General features: G+C 51.8%; 3 protein-coding genes across 17 annotated transcripts in view; 2 read left to right on the top strand and 1 right to left on the bottom strand.

Annotated features, from left to right (window-relative positions):
• The first annotated feature begins 5,514 nt into the window (after positions 1 to 5,514).
• On the top strand, positions 5,515 to 6,693 carry Ppp1r27 (protein phosphatase 1 regulatory subunit 27). Its single transcript, XM_031352448.1, has 3 exons — positions 5,515 to 5,805; positions 5,911 to 6,061; positions 6,341 to 6,693. Exons 1-3 carry the CDS (start codon positions 5,616 to 5,618, stop codon positions 6,462 to 6,464), a joined length of 465 nt encoding a protein of 154 aa, XP_031208308.1. The 5' UTR covers positions 5,515 to 5,615; the 3' UTR covers positions 6,465 to 6,693.
• A 219-nt stretch (positions 6,694 to 6,912) lies between these two features.
• Mcrip1 (MAPK regulated corepressor interacting protein 1) lies at positions 6,913 to 14,112 on the top strand. 3 transcript variants are annotated; one of them, XR_004113307.1, is made up of 6 exons: positions 6,938 to 7,004; positions 12,005 to 12,056; positions 12,134 to 12,252; positions 12,998 to 13,099; positions 13,250 to 13,364; positions 13,485 to 14,112. XR_004113307.1 is itself a non-coding variant. In XM_031352450.1 (5 exons), the coding sequence occupies exons 2-5, from the start codon at positions 12,049 to 12,051 to the stop codon at positions 13,312 to 13,314; spliced, it is 294 nt and encodes a 97-aa protein (XP_031208310.1). In that variant the 5' UTR covers positions 6,913 to 7,004; positions 12,005 to 12,048; the 3' UTR covers positions 13,315 to 14,112. The 3 variants fall into 3 exon arrangements, 2 of the variants coding, with proteins under 2 accessions (XP_031208310.1, XP_031208309.1); XM_031352450.1 differs by having other exon boundaries at positions 6,913 to 7,004; positions 13,250 to 14,112; XM_031352449.1 differs by having other exon boundaries at positions 6,946 to 7,523; positions 13,250 to 14,112.
• A 3,753-nt stretch (positions 14,113 to 17,865) lies between these two features.
• Gcgr (glucagon receptor) overlaps positions 17,866 to 20,302 on the bottom strand; it is a 9,104-nt gene continuing 6,667 nt past the window's right edge. For 7 of the 13 annotated variants that reach the window (XM_031352439.1, XM_031352442.1, XM_031352438.1 and 4 more), the window contains 7 exons: positions 20,102 to 20,270; positions 19,861 to 20,020; positions 19,728 to 19,788; positions 19,452 to 19,521; positions 19,033 to 19,121; positions 18,679 to 18,925; positions 17,866 to 18,373 (listed from right to left, as the gene is read on the bottom strand). In XM_031352439.1, the coding sequence (XP_031208299.1) occupies positions 18,137 to 18,373; positions 18,679 to 18,925; positions 19,033 to 19,121; positions 19,452 to 19,521; positions 19,728 to 19,788; positions 19,861 to 20,020; positions 20,102 to 20,270 (1,033 nt within the window). In that variant the 3' untranslated portion in view covers positions 17,866 to 18,136. Of the gene's footprint in view, positions 18,926 to 19,032; positions 19,122 to 19,451; positions 19,522 to 19,727; positions 19,789 to 19,860; positions 20,021 to 20,101; positions 20,271 to 20,302 lie in introns of all 13 variants that reach the window. The other 6 variants (XM_031352444.1, XM_031352437.1, XM_031352445.1 and 3 more) reach the window with 4 other exon arrangements.

Here is a 20,302-nt window from a genome sequence, read left to right as displayed (position 1 = left end):
ACTCAGAAATCCGCCTGCCTCTGTCTCCCAAGTGCTGGGATTAAAGGCGTGCACCACCACTGCCTGGCACACACAAGCTTTCTAAGGCCATCCAGAGCAGAACATCTTCACATCATCAAGGTTAAGTGCCCTTCTGCTTGTAACCATTGCACTAGACACAGCTGTTAGGGTAGGCTGAAGGACTTGCCAAGTATGGTTGTCTCCTGGGTCGTGGGGTTGTTCATCTCTCCCCCCACACACACCCCCATTGTTACCTTGTCCTACAATAAAAAGCTCACACTAGCTCAGGGATGCTCCTATCTGATTTGGCTGTGTGGCAGCATACAAAGCAGAGGAAGAGGGACCCTCTGTCACCAATTCAGGCAGCTCCAGATGGCACAGGTATCTGTCACTTCAAAGCTGTCCGTTCTGATTCAGCAGCTGGGTCAGCTGTCCACTCATGCTGCCTACACTGGCTCTTGGTGACTCACTCTAGTGCCAGTTTCCAGCTGCTTAAAGCTCCAGAAGCTTCTGAGGGGACCTGCTAACACAATGGGCCACAATCACCTTAAAGTGGGTACAGTCGCTTTGGAGTTTGTTGTTCTGTCCCCAAAATGTGAGTCAAGGCTCTGTGGCCAACATGGCAGTGCTTCCAGGGGCAAAAAACCAGGCGGGCTATGAGCAGATAGTTTCCAGTCCCAGTAAAAAGGTTTGATGTACTTCTGCCCTAGAGACAGCTCCAGAATTACTGCCCAGCTGTGCAATGATTTAGTCTCTGGATAAGAAAGCCTCAGACTGGGCAGCCACTGTCACGCGCTCCGGAGAGAAGAGTGACTCACAGATATCTTTCCCCTTTTGCAGAGGCAGCTGATGAGAGCTTTCCAGAGCCAGGCCATGCAGGGCAGCTCCAGGGTGGTGTCTAAAATCTCTTTGGTTGGGCTAATGGATTAGTAAGTCAACCAAGGGATCTGTGGGGCAGTGGTGAAAATTGGAATCTCCCAATCCACTGAGCCCCTCCACAGGTAGCCGAAAGCCATTGGCCTGGAACTTTAAAAAAAAAGTACTGCCCTAAACTTCAAACTGGCTTTGATGTTTACATAATTGTAGACAGACCATCCTGCAGGCCTATGCTGGATTACCTAACACCTAACAACACCCAGGCACTAGGTACCTGTCACTGCTGCTGGCATTGTCCAAAGTTTCCTTCTTCGTTTTCTTGGTTTAATTTAATTTAGGCTTGTGTCACCCTTGCTGGTCTTGAACTCAGTCTGTAACTTGGGCTGGCTTTGGACTCATGGCAAACCAGCTGCCTGAGCCTCCAGAATGCTGGAAGTACAAGTTTAATGTAGAAGCCAGCACAAACACCAAACTTGTATTGGAATCTGGCTGTCCCACTAGACATATGCTGTACCACAGAACTATACTCCCTGTTGTGGACTTTTGTTAACTAAAATTGGCTATAGTAACACAAATCTGGAATCCCAGTGCTTGTTGGTTGGTTGGTTGGTTTGGTTTGGTTGTGAAACAGTTTCCCTGTGTAGGCCTGGCTGTCCTGGAACTAATTCAGTAGACCAAGCTGGCCTCAAACTCACAGAGATCTGCCTGCCTCTGCCTCCTGAGTGTTCATACAAAACACCACCCACCTGGCAAGCGGACTGAAAGCTTTCAGGCTGCTGGGCTGTGGTAGTACTCAGCTTTAGTCCCAGCACAGGTGGGTTTCTGTAAGCTACGAGGCCAGCCTGCTCTTCAGAGTGAGTTCCAGGACAGCCAGGGTTCCACAGAGAAACCCTGTCTCACAAAACAAACAAACAATAGAAAGCCTAGCCTGGCAGTGGTGGTGCATGCCTTTTTTTTTTTTTTTTAAAGATTTATTTATTTATTTTTATGTGTATGTGAGCCATCATGTGGCTGCTGGGAATTGAGCTCCGACCCCGATCGCTCCAGCCCCATTCACTGTAGCTGTCTTCAGACGCACCAGAAGAGGGCGAAGATCTCACTACGGGTGGTTGTGAGCCACCATGTGGTTGCTGGGATCCGAACTCAGGACCTTTGGAAGAGCAGTCAATGCTCTTACCCGCTGAGCCATCTCGCCAGCCCGGTGCACGCCTTTAATCCCATCACTTGGGAGGAGAGGCAGGCAGATTTCTGAGTTCAAGGCCAGCCTGGTCTACAGAGTGAGTTCCAGGACAGCCAGGGCTACACAGAGAAACCCTGTCTCAAAAACAAAATAACAAAACAAACAAACAAACAAACAAAACAAAAAGAAAGCATGAGGACTATAAAATATTGGAGGGTAAACTTTGTATAATTTTTTTAAAGATTTACTTTATTTATTTTTTATGTGTCTGAGTATGCTGTAGCTGTACAGATGGCTGTGAGCCATCATGTGTGTGGCTACTGGAAATTGAACTCAGGACCTCTGCCGGCCCTGCTTACTCCAGCCCCCCTCGCTCTGCCCTGCTCACTCTGGCCCTGCTCTCTCTGGCATAATTCACTGTAGCTGTCTTCAGACATACCAAAAGAGAGCGTCATATCTCATTACAGATGGTTGTGAGCCACCATGTGGTTGCTGGGATCCGAACTCAGGACCTTCGGAAGAGCAGTCAGTGCTCTTACGCGCTGAGCCATCTCGCCAGCCCTATATAATTTGTTTTGTTTTGTTGAGCTTTAAATTTCTAGCTTCTATCTCCCAAGTGCTAGAATTACAGAAGTTATCACCACCCTCAACTTTGTGTAAATGTTTCAATTCATCCTCAAAGAGTAGAAATTCTAAACCTCTCAGACTGGTCACTTTATAAGCTTATACTGGTTGAGGGAATCGGGACAGAGGAATGTAATTCCAGGCTTTGTTTTCATGTCAATCACCATAAGTGATTGACAGCTTGTTGAATTTGCTGAAAGGTGAATATACCAGGTAGAGATCTCAGCTAGGAAGGCATGACACAGTTCCCAGGAATAGTGGCTAGAAGACTTTGGGGCCTAGACTCTGACTCAAACAGAAACCCAAACTCAAGAACCTCTATGCTCTAAATGGCCAGGGGCCTCACATGCTGAAAGTTCCCAGACCTTGTCTCATTGGAGGCCACTCACTGATGGGAGGAGAGGGCAGCTCTTCTGGTCCTTCCTGCCATTCTATTGGTAGCACCTTCATCTGAAGGCTTTCATTTGATCCTCTGAGCTGGGAGTACAGACACAACTTTTCCACAACATGAGAAAAGACAGTCAGCATATCGAATCGGGGAGGAGTTCTGTCTCCAGGTTATAGTGCAGGACACTGAGTCTCCCTACTTAGGGTAAGTTAGCAGCCAGGGATACACAGAGAAACCCTGTCTCAAAAACAAAAACAAAAACACCAAAAACCAAAACAAAAAAAAAAGTAAGTTAGAAGACATGGTATCTGACTCCTCCCAAGTGACTGACCGACCAGGAGTTAGAACTGTGCCCTGGAGATGCAGAGGCACAGAACCAACCCCAGCAGGTTCTCTTAGGGCCTGTTCAAGTTTCTGTGGTAGTCCAGCTCAGAGAGCAGCCCCTGAACATCGAGGTTATGTTGAAACACCTCTGCCAGGCAGGGAGTTCTCATTCAGTGTGTTTTGGAGCCAGTGGACCTCGGCTTTACACCTACAGGGTGTGTAACGTGTTGGCTTATGATGGCTGGAAAGCAGCCAGGTGATGTAAGGCCTACTGCTAACCACACCACTGTCCCAGCCTGCCAGCCTGCCAAGTCACTACCCAGGCACAGGCCTCTCACCAACCATCACCTAGGAATCTCATCAGTATAGTCAGTGGGTTGTCGCCAGTCTCATAAATTTATGTCCTAGCTCTCAATACTACTTTTTTTGCAGTTGTTTTGAGATAGGGTGTGTGTGTGTGTATGTGTGTGTGTGTGTGTGTGTGTGTGACAGCCCTGCCTGTCCTGGAACTCTCTGTTTGACCAGGCTGGTCTCAAACTCACAGACATCTGCCTGCCTCTGCTTTCTGAGTGCTGGGATTAAATAAAGGTGTGCGTCACTGTGCCTGGTTGCTCCGGATAGTTTTGAATGTGACTGCTGGGAAATAGGATAAGGTCACACTGTAGTACACTGTGCCCTAAATCTTTGTAAGAACATTTATGATGTCTTTGTAAGGAGCTATCTGAGCCAGATGTGATAGCACATGCCTGTGATTCCAGATGTGATAGAACATGCCTGTAATTCCAGCACTTTTTTGAGAAGCCTGAGGGAGAATTCTGAGTTCAGGACTGGCCAACCTAGAAAACAACTACCTTTCCTGAGGGAAAAATAATAATAAAAAAAATGTAATGGAGTAACTGACTATGGTAGTGCACATGCGTAAACTTGCACATGGTAACTGAGGGCAGGGTGCTCAGGAGTTTGCCTGAGTTACAAAGAAAAGTGTATGTGTCGGGGCATAGGATTTGGACACAGGAGTAGACAGCAGCCATTAGATATGAATGTAGGGATTGTGTGATCCTTTTAGAAGCCAAAGACCACCAAGGACAAGGCTCCAGAGGCTGGTAAGCTTGGCACAAAGGCTCCTCAGAACCTCAGAAGGAACCCTTCCTGGTCTGAGGCTGCCAGCCCTGAAACCATAAGGGCAAGTTCTTGTTTAAGCCAGCCTGTGTTACTCTGTCACGGCAGCCAATGTGGAGTCCACCATTAGCTTTCAGGGATGCAGGAGAAGCTGTAGAGTTGGGAGCCATCCATAGTTATCCATAGCTCTGTAACCAAGCCTCTGGACTCCTGTGGCCCAGCTCTGTTCTTGCATTCAGTCCACCAGGTGGTCTCATACTCCCAAGCCAAGCATCACCTGAGACCACAGCTGAAGCTGTTGTAAAAGTAAGACAGCTGGCAAGGAGTCTGCAAGAAGCTAATGGATGGGGTCCTTCCCTTTCCCACCCGTAATGGACACCATCCCGACTCTTAGGAACAGACTGGACAACACCTTCAATATGAGTCCAAAGGCTGTCCAGAACCCAGGGCAGGGTGTATGTATATGTGTGTGTGTGCTGGGTGAGTCCCACAGGACTAGTCTGTTGATCTGTCTGTAGAGTTGAGATGCCAGTACGATGTACCCTAAAGGCAGTTCTGGGAATCTTCTCTAGGAGAGGTGAGAGTAACACACTGGGAAATGGACAGGGCTGTGACCTCCCAAATGACAATGGATAGGTGCTCTTCAGATGGGGAGGGAGCTCAGCTTCCAGTAGGTAGACAGGTGATCTATCATCCTTCAAGCTTAAACCCTCTTGATGCCCTTGAGCTCACATCCACAGCTTTCTTTATGGGTTCTACCCTAATCCTTCTGTCCTCTATAAGGCACCTTCTAGGTCCAGCTGCGGACAGGGAGGAGTAGCCAGGAAGGATCTGACCCCTTTGGCCGGACATAGCGACAGGTGTGCTGAAAGATGAGCCACTAAACATGATCCTGCACTCAGGGAGGGGGGAGCAGCTCAGTTTCAGCCCCTCCCGTCTGCAAGCATGACTGCGAGGCTTTATATAGCCTTGCAAGCCCTATATAAGCCGGAATCGAGGTTCTGTCAAGCAGGGGAGCTTATACAGACCTGGTCTGGTTGGGATATTTCTCACTCATACCCACCAAATTAGGGTCCCACAGAGAGAGTCCACCCCAATCCCAGGATGCCCAGCAGAACAGCCCGCTATTCTCGATACAGTCCCCGCCAGCGGAGACGGCGGCTGTTGGCTGATCGGAGCGTGCGTTTCCCTAACGATGTTCTCTTCTTGGACCACATCCGCCAAGGTGACCTGGAGCAGGTGGGGCGCTTTATCCGGGCTCGGAAAGTCTCCCTAGACACTATCCACCCCTCAGGTGAGTAGATAACTTGAGAGTCTGGTCTTCTGTCCATAAGGAGGCAGGGGGAATCCTGTTCAGAGGGTTATTATAGCTTTGACCCTGTGTTCCCACCTTGCCCAGGCCTGGCTGCTCTGCATGAAGCTGTGCTCTCTGGAAACCTGGAGTGTGTGAAGTTGCTAGTCAAATATGGTGCTGACATTCACCAGCGGGATGAAACAGGCTGGACACCACTGCATATCGCTTGCAGTGATGGGTACCCTGACATAGCCAGGTGAGACTGTGGGATGTGGTTTAGAGGCTGCATCCTAATCTCTCTAGGTGGACCCCCAAAACATGGTTCTGAGGATGTAGGCAGCAGCTCAGGGGTTCTGGCAGTTTCCACCCGATTGCAACATTAGAGCAAGCTGGAAAATCTGGCCACAGCTTCCAAGGGGTCAGGTTTCTTCCTCTTCACTCTGCCTGGAAAAAACAAACAGGTGACCCCAAAATTCTAGCCCTCTGGCCCTGGGGTGGCTGAGTAGGTTTTAACCACCTGCCCTTCACATCTCAGGTATCTCATCTCTTTGGGGGCAGACAGAGATGCAGCTAATGATGATGGCAATCTGCCCTCCGACCTTATTGACCCGGACTTCAAAGACTTGGTGGAACTCTTCAAAGGAACCAGCATGAATTGAGCCATCGGTGCCCTTTGGGGGCTTGTGCCTCCTTGGAGAAGTGGCAAGCACCTTGCCCCAAGGACTAGAGTGCCCACTGAACGTGCAGTGAGGCAGCCAGGCTGGTTAGGACTTGTGGGGGCACGACCCTCTTGCCCCTATACCCATTTCTCTGGCCTGGCTTTTTCTCCAGGTTTTTTTTTTAATGGTGATACTTTTTACTTTTTCAATAAACATAATTCCCAAGCTGTGCTGGTGACTGATTAGCGCAGTCCAGTCCAAACCATCGCCACGTACGCTGGGGCTCGCTGGCCGCGCAGGGCCGGGGAAGTGAGTGTCTGGGACCAGTCCGCAGGTGTTCGCTTTCAGAGATGCCGGGCAACCCCTCCCTTCCCCCCACACCCACCCGTGTTTCCGGGACGACCTCGCGCGCCTCCGACCTCGCCGCACTCCGTTCGCCGGCGATCACGTGGCCCGCGCCGTTTGCGCCTGCGCGTCTGCATCACTTCCGGCCGGCCCACTGGCAGCGGCGGCGGCGGCGGCGGCGGCGAGGAGGGCGAGGTGAGGAAGGCGCGGCGCGGGAGGCGCGGCGGGGCGGGGCACTGCGGGCTCCGCTGGACCTTGGCCGCTCCGCCCCGCCCCGCCCCGCCCTGGTGTCGCCGGGTCGCCTGGCCCGAGCGGGGAGAGACCAGGCCGGTGTCGCCGCGGGGTGCGGACGTGGCGGCACCCTGGAGGAGGCTTTCTTCCCGGGCCGCCCCCGGGGAATCGACGCCCGCGGTCCCGGGGCGGCCCTTGAGGGCGCTTCCTGCTTCTGAGCTGCGCAGGCCAGCCCCCCAAGTCGCGCCGGTGTCCTTGCCGGTTACCTGCCCTGCCCACATCCCAGTCGTCCTGATGCAGTGGCTCTGCGCAAGCCCAGGGCCTGTCCGCGGTCATTCCGCAAGCCAGACAGGCTGGTGGCCGGAAGTATCGTCCCCTGTTGACAAAAGCAGTCCAGATCCTGGAGTGGTCGTCCGAGATAAAATGGTCTTCTCTCTGGACGCCATGTTTTAAACCGAGGGCAAGCTCAAGCAAAGGCCCCCAGTGAGTTGAGATCAGCTACTGGGTTTCTGGGGAGTGCCCAGGACGTTTAGACTGCGATGTGGCAGGAGAGCAACAAGAACCAGGTCCTTCAGAAGATGGGGTCTGGGTTTGGGTCCAGTTAGGGAATATCTAGTCCAGGGAAAGAATAGGATACACGTTCTAGGTCTGATGACCTGCCACTGTCATCAGAGCAGGCCCAACCTGTCACAGCACTGTGGCTCCTGCTTAGCTGGTCATTAACTAAAAGCCTCACAATTTGTAAAGGATTCGGGTATGGCTGGAAGCAGGGAGTGGTGGCACACACCTGTAATCCCAACACTTTGTGAGGTGGAATCAGAAGGATCAGAAATGTAAGACTAGCTGGGGCTACATGGGACTTTTTTCTAAAAGGGGTGGGGAGAGGAAGGAAGGAAACAACATTTGGACAGTAGAAGTTCCGGAAGATCAGAGTGACCTGCTATTGCACCATTGATTGTGGTGGGGGACCACTTTCATTGTCACTTTGGTGGGCAGCAAAATATGGCCACCTAGCATCATGTGCCTGGCATAGTGGATGTATTTAGAAGAGTTGAGTTGGGTCCTGGGTCCCCAGCACCCTGTACTGTTCCCCTACCCTGCCTTCTGAAGCCAAAGATCCCATAGAAGTGGATAGTTCTATACAGAATAAACCCTTTCAGGAACTCTCCCAGGAATAGAGGGGCTGTGAGCACGTGGGTGTCACTGGGAAGCAGCATTTCAGAGAGGATAGGAACTTGATGTAGGATGCAGACGGTAATTGAGGCAAGCTCAGAGGTAATGAGCATCTAGCAACCCAGTCAGGTTCTGCAGCCTTAAAGGCCTGGTTGTGTTAGAGCCGGGAGTCATTCAGGTCACCTCTTAGTTGACAGCTGCTTCATCCTCTGAAATAGGACTGTGAGATGCCTTCTTCCTGGCCTGCTGTGATAGGACCATGAACAGTGTGTAAAGTTCCCAGCACAGGAGCTTCCCTGTGGTCCTCTCTTGCCATGGCTCTGCTGTGGCCTTTGGGATTCCTAGTCCCTGGTCATTTCTGGGTCTCCACCTCGTTTTAAGTATTAGCTGATTCCACGTTTTCTATCGTACACCCAGTGGTCTGTAGTGTCCCTCTCGTTGTTAGTTTTTACTGGGATAATGTAGTATAAAATGTAGTTTGGCTGTGTCGTGTCCATTATTGTGCTGGCTGAAGAGCTGGAGGTCCTTCATTTGAGGTATGGGCTTCATACAGCTATTTTCAATCTTCATTGGAGCAGGAGGACCTGGCAGCTCTCTGGTGACCACTTCATTTTCAATGAGGAACCCAAAACTCTTGTCTGGAGGACACAGAGGAGATGGAGGGCCTCTGGCCAGGGGCGACTGGACAGGCAGTTCTGTTAGATTTTCTAAAGGCAGCTGTAGAGAGACTGAAGGTGGGAAGAAAACCTTGGTCTGACCCTAGGCGGGACCATGTTTACTCACACAGGCCTTTGTCATCCATGTGTGCAGATAGCCAATATGCCTGCAGAGGAAGATGGGATGTGGCTCTGTATAGGGCAGAGATGACTTCATAGTCTACAAAGGAAGCTGAGAAGTGTAGTCTTTCAACAGGAAACTGTCATCAAGTTTATTACTGACTGTTATGGGGGCCTGAGGATACTAGCTAGTTATACACAAGAGACACGGAACAAGAGCTCTGTGACAGTGCACAGCTCAACTGGTTCCCACTGGAGAGTGATGGAAAAGTGTCAAGAAACTGTAGTGCCACCTGTGTGTGTCTGCTCTGGAGCTAGTGGAAGCTGGGGCAGCAGAGATGGGCAGGCCACAGGTAGAGGTATATTAATAGAGGGAGTCCTTGGCCCATGGATAGGTCACTGGGGGTCATCAGATCTAAGATACTGTCATTGTTAGCGGTGTCTTAAGAGTTTACTAAACAAACAAACAAAAAAACTGCATACACACACACACACACACACACACACACACACACACACACACGGAGCCTTAACCTAGCTACTCAGTAGGGTGATGGAGGGTTGCAAGTCCAAGGCCTTCTTAGTCAACAAGAAGTTCAAAGGCAGCCTGGGTAACAGACCTTACCTGAAAAGTAAAGGTGAGGTTACACTTCAGGTTACATTAGCCTAGCATGCATGAGATTTATAGAAAAATGTCCTGGTAGGGTTTGATGTTAGGGATTATTGGGACAATCCATTTCAAAGATACAGATAAAAGGTATTGTAGAGTTGTGCCAGGTGTGGTAGTGTATGCCTGTAATCCCAGCACTTGGGGGGAGGGGGCGGCGAGTTGCAAAATCAGGAGGATCAAGGGTTCATGGCTGGCCTTGACTATACAGTGATTTCTGAGGCTAGCCTAGGCTTCCTATTTTTAAACACAAACTGCAAAAAGACCCAAAAAACATTGTGGAGCTGATGGAACGTATTACATATGACTATGTACTGGAAAGACACTTGTAACAGAGAAAAAAGAACAGAGCAAGGAAGTGGAAGGGGTGGAGGGAGCCCTTTTTTAAAAAAGATTTACTTATTTATTTTATGTATATGAGTACACATTGTAGCTATACAGATAGTTATGAGCCTTCATCTCATTGGGAATTGACTTTTAGGACCTCTGCTCACTCCAGTCGGCCCTGCTTGCTCCAGTAGATCCTGCTCACTCTGGCCCAAAGATTTCTTTTTTATTATACATAAATACACTGTAGCTGTCTTCAGATGCACGAGAAGAGGGCATCAGATCTCATGATGGGTGTTTGTGATCTACCATGTGGTTGCTGGGATTTGAACTCAGGACCTTTGTAAGTGCAGTTGGTGCTCTTACCGGCTGAGCCATCTCACCAGCCCGAGGGAGCCTTTTCTGACCTCTGCTCCTGATATCATCCTGGTGGGTCCCTTAGGTAATAGAGGCTTAGGCTCTTAAAGTCTTTCGAAGTAGGGCTCTCTCCATGGCTGCTCATTCAAAATAGTGTCCCCCTTCTATGGGTAACCTTTGTTAGACCACCACCCTCTTTCCCTGCGCTTCTGAGCAGTAGTCTGTGTTCGCTTTGGTAAGGTTCTGCCATTTTTCTTAGCCCATTGTACCTGCTTTGGTTCTGGACCCCAGTACACCCAAGCTTTTTAGGGACCCAGTTCATCTGATATTACAGTACTACATTCCTTGCCAGTAAACACACTCAGGTTTCTCTCTGCCTCACAAAACATAAAGCCTGCTGCCAGCTGGGCTGTTGCCAGCAAAAGCACCCAGGCAGAGGGCATGGTATGTATGTGCAAGCCAGGAGATCACTGGAGGATCTGAGCTGCATGAGGAGGGGACAGGAGCCACCAAGCAAGCGTCTATGCATCTAGGACAGAAAAGGGTGTCTGCAGGGTCATAAAGCAGCCTGGGGCCTGGAAGCTAAGGGAGTGATGGTCCATTAGCATGGACTCACTCTGCCTGGCCTATAACTGGAGCTTCCCCATCTCCTGTCACTGCCATCATCACACCTCAGAGGACTTTCCTTGTGCTTTGATGTCCTGGGCTGACAGCTTTGGGAAAGACTGAGAGAGAGTGAGGCTTGGGAGCCAGGTTTGGGGAGGGGCATAGGGTTCTAGAGCTCTTACAGGAGCTGACTTGATAGGATTGAGCTATTCATCTGTCTGCATAGTAATATAATGGATCACTGACCACAGAAGAACCTTTGAGAAAACCTGAGGTGGCATGGTTGGGACTGTCTGGGTCTCCTTTGTCCAAGGCTAGGCATAGGACCAACATTGTGGGACTGGTTTTCTCATCTTAGCTGGTTAGCTATGAGATTCTGACCCTTAAACTAGATACTCCAGGCACTTAGGGCAGTAAAAGACCCCTGGTCTATAAACAGGTTGTACCCCAGGGCTCTGGTCACTAGATCAGGTCAGTTCCCTTTTCCCTCCTGCTCTGGTGTGTTCTTGATTCTCTAGTGTTCCTGAGAGATCAGGAAACTAAGTAGTGCCGGGTGGTGGTGGCGCACGCCTGTAATCCCAGCACTTGGGAGGCAGAGACAGGCGGATTTCTGAGTTCGAGGACAGCCAGGGCTACATAGAGAAACCTTGTCTCGAAAAACCAAGAAAAAAAAGTCATTTGTCGAGTGTCACTGAGCTTCCAGATAGATGATTTTTCTCACCATGAAGTTCTCGTGGGCATTTAGGAGACTGAATCTCAGGCTTGGGAGAAGCATGCACACGGTCCAGTAGTGCTCTGGGGCAGAGCTGGGGTCTGCAGACTGAAGACAGGGGTGGGTTAGAGATGTGGCTGAGCACATGGCCCCAGTGGCTAAGTTACACAGTGTCTGAATGACACTGACACCCCATAGCCTGTCAGGATTGCTTGAAGCCCACTGGCCACTCAAGTCTTGGTGCAGTCTGAAGATCCCCAGTGGACTCAGAACCATAGAGTTCCTTTTTCTGCTGGAAACAGAACACTGGACAACAGTTCCAGTGCCTTGGGTTTCTGTTTTATAGGCCGCAGGACCAGCAGCCAAGCACTAGGACTAGACATCTCAGCAATGACCAGGTGGGTCTCAGGTGTGTGTGGGAGCTGGGACCCCATCTCTCCTGTGACTCCCTCCTCACATACGGGGCTTTCCCCAGCTCTCCTGTCTCTAGAGTTGTCTACAATGGCAAGAGGAATAGCAGTCCCCGCTCTCCCACCAACAGCAGTGAGATCTTCACACCAGCACACGAAGAGAATGTACGCTTCATTTACGAAGGTGGGTGCCCTCTGTGTCTGTGCTCTATTGCCTGCCATGGGTGAATGCCTCACCACCCTTCCACTCTTCAGACCCTCAGTGAGGAGGGGATCATACTTCAGTGGCCTTAAACTCTAGAACCAGCAAGACTGGTGACAGGGACATTGAGGTGACAACACAAGAAGAGGGCATGGGGAGTGGGTGGAAGCCCAGAAGAGGCAGGATCTTGAAGATGGTCCTCAGGCCTCGAGGCTTGCTGGGGAGAGGAAGTAGTTGTCCTCTAAAGTGGACAGGTTATATGATTAGAATTGGAACAAATGTGCTGGGAGGTAGGGTGGATAAGAGAGGTGGGAATGGGTGGGACCCTCTGTGGTTTGGGGAGGCCATTGCACAGAAGGGACTGGCTTCTGAGCAGGGGCAGGAAGAGCTGATGCAGGAGGGAGGGCAGTTTGGGTCACTCCAAGATACCCTGACATAGCCAGGTGTGGTGGCACACACCTTTAATCCCAGCACTCAGGAGGTAGGGGCAGGCCGGTCTCTGAGAGTTCAAGGTCTCAAACAGACAAGGCTCTTACATAGAGAAACCCTGTCTCGAAAAACAAAAAACCAAAGCAAACCAAAACAAGCCTCATCTAATAGAGGGAAACTGGTAGGAGCAGGGCCTGCATGCCACTGAAGGATGGGAGGGTGTGCGGGACCTGGCGTCAGAGCAGAGTATTCTGTTGGCTTGAGTACTACTAAGCGTTGAACCTGTTGTCTGCTGCAGCCTGGCAGGGCGTTGAGCGAGACCTGCGCAGCCAGCTGTCCAGTGGTGAGCGGTGCCTAGTGGAGGAGTATGTGGAGAAGGTTCCCAACCCCAGCCTGAAGAGTGAGTAGGGCAGATGTGGGGGAGCTGGGAAGGCTGCTGCTTCCTGCCTGCACCGTGTCCTTCCCACGGGCACCTGGGTTGGAGAGCCTTTAGTAGTGGGGAGTGAGTGGGGGTCCTCTTCCCAGCACCAACCAGACTGTCCACTAACAGCCTTCAAGCCCATCGACCTGAGTGACCTGAAGCGGCGGAACACGCAGGATGCCAAGAAGTCCTAGAGTGCCTGGCGCCCCTCCCCTGGCCTCCAGAAGATCAGGGTGCACTTGATGTTGGTTTCCTCTGTTCCTGTGGCGCTGCTTCTGGGAGGGGGGAGGAGAGTGTGCTCTAGCAGGCTGTAATCCCCAGAGCCAGCAGGATTGATGATCAAGGCCCTTCCTTTCCTCTCCAGGCTCTCAAGTTGCCCCTGTCACTGGGGGAATAGGGGTCTGGCCGTATCCGCCCCGACCTTTCCCCTGGCCAGCTGCATCTTGGGTAGCACCTGGCCCTACCTGTCCAGCCCTCTGCTGTTACCTGCCATGCCTTGCCCCTCTCCTTCCTGGCTACTTAAGGGCAGGAAGGAAAAAAGGCGACCTCTGTTTCTTCGGCTGTTGGAACCTTGAAATGACCAGAAAGTAGGACATGTGCAGTCCCACCTGCATCCAGTGTGGCTCCCTCCATGGAGTCTTGCTGTTCTTCTGCCCTGGACATTTGGGGAGCTCCCCCTTCCATCCCCACTGTCCATCTTGACCCTTCCTTGCCCCATTTTCAGAGTCGAATCAGCTCTGAGCCTAGGACAGTGCTGGCTCTCTGAGAGCAACCAGGCCTTGTATCCTGGTACCTGTAGCCCTGTGGTCACAGCAGTGCCCTTGGACAGGGCATTAAGGCTGACCCTGAAGGAGTGGTGCTGCCAGGCCTGCCCTGGCTTTCTGGGGTGTACTGGGAGGATTACCAAGGCCCCCTTTTCTTGCGCCCTCTTGAGTCCAAGTGTCTGTAGCTTTGGAGACTGGGGGTCTATGAATAAAGGCAGTGGCACTGGACGTGACTTCTTGGGAGTCTGTCGGGCCCCACCCTGAAGCCCACAGAGCTGCCCTGCAGGTCAAGAGTAGTCTGGTAGGTAGTAAAGCTAAATCCTCTTGTTATCCAGGCTCCATTCCCACATGGAGCTCTGGAAGAAGTTAGCACTCTTCAGCTATGATATGGACTCTGAGAAGCATTGTTGGCTCCTTGGCTGCCCAGCCCAGAGCTGCTGGGCCCAAGAGAGACCTGGTCGCATTTGACCTTCAATCATGGAAACAGCCCTGGAATGCTCCTGTTCCTGAGAAGATGCCAAAATGGAATTTATTTCAGGAACATGCTTTCCCAGAAGGGTATTCAGGGCTCAAATGGCCCCCAGAGGCATCTCCTGGGTGTGGGCTGGGCAAGGCGAGTCTCCCCAGGGAGGTGCAGGCAAGACAGGGCAGTGAGAAATAGCTGTTCTAGGTGCCAAGCCACCCCCCATGTCTTGGCATTGTTAGTTCCCTGGGGCCTGTTAGGCTGTTTGAAGACACTCGGTGTCCTAGGCTGTGGGTTACCCAATCGACTTCCCATTGTCAGGACTGGAAGGGGTGTGGACAGCTTAGGGGATACCAGGACATAGTGGGTGGTCACACTGCCCAGAATACCAGCGTATCCACTGAGGGACCAAGTAAGGTCCTAACCTGAGGACATGCTGCCTCCTAGTGGTGTTGATTTCATCCCAGCTGTCCTAGAGCACTTTAAGGGGCTTCCTGACCTCTGCAGGAGTAATGAGCTTACATTGGCTGAGCTGGTGTCACACGACCTTCAGCAAAATTGTCATGCTCCAACCTCTTAAGGTGATTAGTACTTGATCCCTATATTGTTTCCCAGGCATGCATTTTTAACGTGTGTGTGTGGGGGGGGCACGTGTGTGTTTATCTAAGCAGTCTCCATAAGTACCTCTGGCTATCCTGAAACTCACTGCATTGCTGTATAGACCAGAAGCTGTACAAGTCCACCTGCCTTTGGTTACCTGGTGCTCCGACTAAAGGGGTGTGGCACTACACTTTGCTAACTTTGTGTGTGTGTGTGTGTGTGTGTGTGTGAGAGAGAGAGAGAGAGAGAGAGAGAGAGTATGTGTGTCTGTAGAGCCTCCTAAAACTGGAGTTACAGTCAATTGTGACCAGTGTGGATGGCAGGAGCTAAATTCCAGACTTTCCAAGGGTAGCAAGTGCTCTTAACCACAAAGCCGTCTCCAGCCTCAGCAGTGGCTTTGCTTTTGTTTCCTTGAAATGGGATCTCAAGGTGGCCTTACCCTTGTGTGACTGAGGGTGACCTTGAATTTCTGACCCTCTTTCTCTCCGACTTTGTAAGTTTATGTGCTGTAGGCTTGTGCCACCACATCCAGTCTGCAGTGCTGAGGGTCCCGCTAGGCGGGTGCGCTACCAACTGAGAGATGTCCCAGCCCTCAGTTTTCTCTTCCTGCAATTTTGGTTACATCAGAATAGGACAATTACATTGTGATGACTGTGTTCACAGTCAGAAGTGACCATATGGTAAATTGGGTTTTTATATCCTCCTGCCCCTTGGAATTACTAATTCCTCTTCCCCTTTCTTTTTTCCCTGCATGTGTATGTGTGTATGAGTAGCCACCTGCTCCTTTTGAGACAGGCCTTTCATTGGCCTGAAGCACTTATCAGTTAAGATAGACTGGCTAGGAAGCCCCAGAGTTCCTCCTGTTCTCCCAGCACTGGGGTTACACTTGCACACCAGCATGCCCACCATACATCCTGCCTTCATTGTGGTCCTGGGGATTAAACACAGCTTCACACATGGTAGGCAGGCATCCTGCCACTGCTCTGTGTCCTCTGCCTTTCAGGGTTTGTTGCTGGTGTTTGTTTGCTTGAGACAGGGTCTCTCTGCATAGCCCTGGCTGTCTTCAAAGTCACCATGCAGAACAAGCTGGTCTCAAAGTCACAGAGACTGCTGCCTCTGCCTCCTAAGTGCTGGGATTAAAGGTGTGCACCATGACTACAGCAGGGACCTTTAGCCCAGGCTAGTCTTTGACTTGCTGTATTACATAGTTCCAGGCCTTGAGTTCCTCTTGCCTTCACCTCCCAAGTACTGGAATGACCACATCTGGTTGTGTTTGCCTCTGTTTCCTCTAATCCTAGAGCCTGAACTCCAACCACCTGGTCAATTTTAAGCTCTCCAGGAGAGACTCTGAGCCTTCTGGCCCGAGGTCCCCTTCTCTAGTCCACAGCTCAACTTTCCCAAGTTTGATCCTCAGTGGTCAGTGTTTTTTGTTGTTTTGTTTCCTCAGTCTCCACCATCATTTAGTAGTAGGAATGTCTCCACACCAGATTCTAGGGGAGCACCTACAAGTCATCTCCTAACACAACTCCATCACTCACATCCCTCTTGAACATTTATATACCTGTCCCACCTGTCACATACACAGGTCACACCTCCTTCATATCCACACTCCTGTGTCTCTCCCTCCAAGATACCTATGCACACTCACACACTTAGCTGGATAGCACCCAGCATTCCTCTGGGGGAAGGAGACTGGTAAGCAGGACTGAAGGAGGAGACAGAACTATGGAGAAGGGTAGGGTCTCCTGAAATAAAAATGATGCTGCATGGGCCATGGACTGAGCTGGAGATTCCCCCACCACCACCACTGTGGAGCTGTCTGGTCATAGTTCATATTCATTGGCTATGTGAACCTACCTGGCTCCCGCCTCTTGCCCTGCCTGAACTAGCCTGCACCAGTTCCCTTGGGGACAGAGATGAGGACAGGGTGAAGGAGGACAAGGGCAGAGAGACTCAGGATGGGGAGGGCTGTCAGGAGGCCCAAAGTGAGCTGCAACCCCCAAGGCAGTCACCAACCCTGAGCTCAGCTGGCGTGAAGGAGAATGTATGTACTCAGGTGCTGGCTTGGAGTAGCTTTGTGCCCACAGCAGGCACCTAGGTGTCCAAGGCTCGGAGTAGAATCAAGATCTGGGGCCTGGCACGTAGAGGTCTTGGATGATCTGCCTAAGACTGTAAGTCAAGAACTGATTATCTCCAGCAGATGCCCCCAGTGTTGCAGACTTCCAGCCCCTTGTTTCCCACCAGTCCTAGTAATTCAGACGCCCATCTGGGTTACGCCAGCCATGCTTCTTTCTTCCCTCCCTGCTATACCCAGGCATTGGGAGGGTGGCAGGGTAAGGCCCCCTTCAGGCCCCAGTGCTTGGCCTGGTAGGTGAGTCATTCTGTTTACCTTTCCTGAGTGGCCTCCTGTCCCTTCATTTGCTTCAATTAGCCTGGCTCTGCCTGAGCAGCTACAGCCCACGTGGCCTGATGTTGGCTGTGTGCAGCCCTCCCCCAGGGTCCTGTACCATTTTCTACCGGCAACTTGAACAGAGATACCTGGTTAACTCTTCCCACCCCCACCCTCTCTCCACACTTTACTAGGTAGGCATCATAGCGTCAGCCAAAGGGACCACCCTAGAGGTTGGCCACAGCCTTCATGTGTCCCATTCTGGACTTGTCTCTGCTCAGTAAGGCTCTGGCTTACATGGCTGAGTCAAGAGCCTGTATTAAACATACTTCCTCAAGGAACGACTTAGGTTCAGGGTGATCCTGGAGGAAGTGGGCTCCTACTCCAAAGCACCCCTTTAGAGACAGTTCTTTCCTGGATTGCATTAGCTCTCTCTATCTGCTGAGTGTGGTGCTCATCCGCAGCTGCTCCTACCTGAGCTTCCCCAGCCTCCCAAACATCTTCCCTGGGGGCTTCAAGCCCTGCTGTCTATGACATGTGCAGCAGCTCGCACATGAGCTCTTTACTGAAGGACATATCTGTATACAGGGAACATGTCAACACACATGGGAACACTCAGAGTTCATAGCATGGCTTTTCCATCAATGTGGCCTGTACCAGGCTAGGACAGGTTAGGGGAGTGTGGGCAGTACAAGCTGCTATCTTGCTGCTTTGTCTTTTCAGCTTTGGCCCGGCATCTGGTTCTGGGTTGTCCTCTGAGGCCCTTTCTGAATCCAGCCTGGCTAGGCTCCAGTGGAGATTCAGGTGGGGTTGTCAGCCAACCTTGGGAGACTACTGGCCAGTGAGGTCTCCACAGAAGGCTCACAGCCAGTCCCACTGCTGCTGCCTGCACTCATAAGCTGAAATTTCTCACAGGGATCACCATGACAAGACCCTGCTGGGGCCATGTGTCTGCCATGGCTGCTGGCCATCCTTTCCTCCTGAAGAGCTTTGCCTTCTTGCCATTGCCTCCAACGCCGCAGTAGTTCTGCCTGCACCTAGAGGACCGAGAGGTAGGGCTACTCTGCCAGCCTACCTCATTAGGATCTTGCCTGAGCCTCTCTGAAGTACCCAGTCTCAGTCTAAGCAGACCCAAAGCAAGACTCAAGTTTCACATAGGGTACAGCAGGGCCATTTGTCACCAGGAAAGGCCAGGACCACCTCATACACTGAACTCTCTGAGGACTTAGGAGTACTTGACATCCAACACATGCAACCATAATAATGGGGATGCAGGTACAGTCAAACCAGGGCAAGGCTACCCCTCAGGACCAGCTCTGATTGTGGTCCCAGCTTCACCCACCTCTTTGTTGAGGAAGCAATAGAGAACAGCCACCAGCAGGCCCTGGAGAAAAAGAGTGGTCAAGGACAGCACTCTAGATCCCGGGGATGGGGTACGACGGAGACTCACCTGGAAGGAACTGAGGAACAGGTCAAAAAAGAGCTTGGTGGAGCGCAAGGTGCCCTGGGCGTGCTCATCAGTCACAAAGGCAAAGACCACCTCGTGGACCCCCAGCAGAGGGATGAGGGTCAGCGTGGACCTGGCTAGCCTGCAGGGGCAGAGCTTGAGAACCCTTCTGGGCTCTCCCCCACAAAGGCATTGACCCCCCAACCCGATCCCTCTCCAGTCTGGACCCAGGCCCCTCCCCTTGCCCACCGGAACTTATAGTCAGCATAGTGCATCAGATGGGCACGCAGCTTGGCCACAAGAAGGTGAATGATGCGGACAAAGATGAAAAAGTTGATCTGTGTGAGAAAGGCAAACGTCAGGGGCAGCCTGAGAACTTCCTGTGTCCTGCATGGCCTTCATATGTCCCTGATACAGGTGAGGCTGCTGCCAGGTGAGTCCTGGACACATGGCCCTGGGGCTGGCAGGCATTCAGCCAAGGATGGGCAACCTGACCTACAGCCCAGCCTGTACATCCTCTTGAGTGAGTGCTGGAATTACCCACCCTTCATCCTCTAGGTACAATGTATCCTTCCCTTAGTCTCCGCAGGTTGAGGAAGGAAGGACCTGGGAGAGCCAAGACAGTGGGTCTTTCCCTGCCGATGGCAGCAGGGGTCTTGTTTCCTCACCAGGATGGCCAGGAAGACAGGGATACGCAGGATCCACCAGAATCCCATGTTGTCATTGCTGGTCCAGCACCTGCAGGGACCAGTTGCTCACTTCCTGGGAATGCAGCTCTCCAACCCCTGCCTCTCCCTGTCTGCTGGGATTTACTGAGTGCTTCCCGGAGGAAGAAACAGGGTCTTCACTGAACCCTAGGTCCAGACACTAGGTTCATCCCCTGCCCCCGCCCCGCCAGGATCACTTTACAAAGACCAGCACCAACTGCTCCAGCCCATACTCACTGGACATTCTCAAACAGACACTTGACCACCACCCAGGGGGTGACAAACAGCAGGGGCGCACCTGTGGGAAGCAGCAGCTGTGGTCCCAGGCCCTGGTTAGCTTCTTTTCCCACTCCCCCACAAGCCTACTCACCCCAGCCAATGCCCAGGTAGAGGGAAAAGAAGCTCCTCTCAGAGAAGGTGGCGAGGCTCAGCAGGCTGTACAGGTACACACCCTCTACCAGCAACCAGCAATAGTTGGCTATGATGCCGTACTGCATGATCACTGTGGCCACTCGGCAGCCAGCCATCGCCTGAGCAAGATGAGGCATGAGTGGAGTCCACCATACCCGGTCACCCCACACAGGCTGGGGAGCAGTCAGATCTGGGCTCACCCCATCACTGAGCCAGACGCTCACACTGAGGTCATCTCCAATCTTCTGGCTGTAACGTGTCTTGAGCAGCCAATCAATGACCAGCACAGAGCCAGCCTTGAGCACAAAGGACGCAAACAGGTTCCCATGGATGTAGTTTCGGGTGCAGTGCAGCTTCCTATATGACAACCTATCAGCACCACTCCTGACCTGTCCCTCTCC

This window comes from Mastomys coucha, unplaced genomic scaffold, assembly GCF_008632895.1.
Source record: "Mastomys coucha isolate ucsf_1 unplaced genomic scaffold, UCSF_Mcou_1 pScaffold5, whole genome shotgun sequence".
Classification (NCBI taxonomy): Eukaryota; Metazoa; Chordata; class Mammalia; order Rodentia; family Muridae; genus Mastomys; species Mastomys coucha.
The sequence above is the reverse complement of the archived record's forward strand: the minus strand, read 5'-3'. Positions and strand labels throughout refer to the sequence as shown.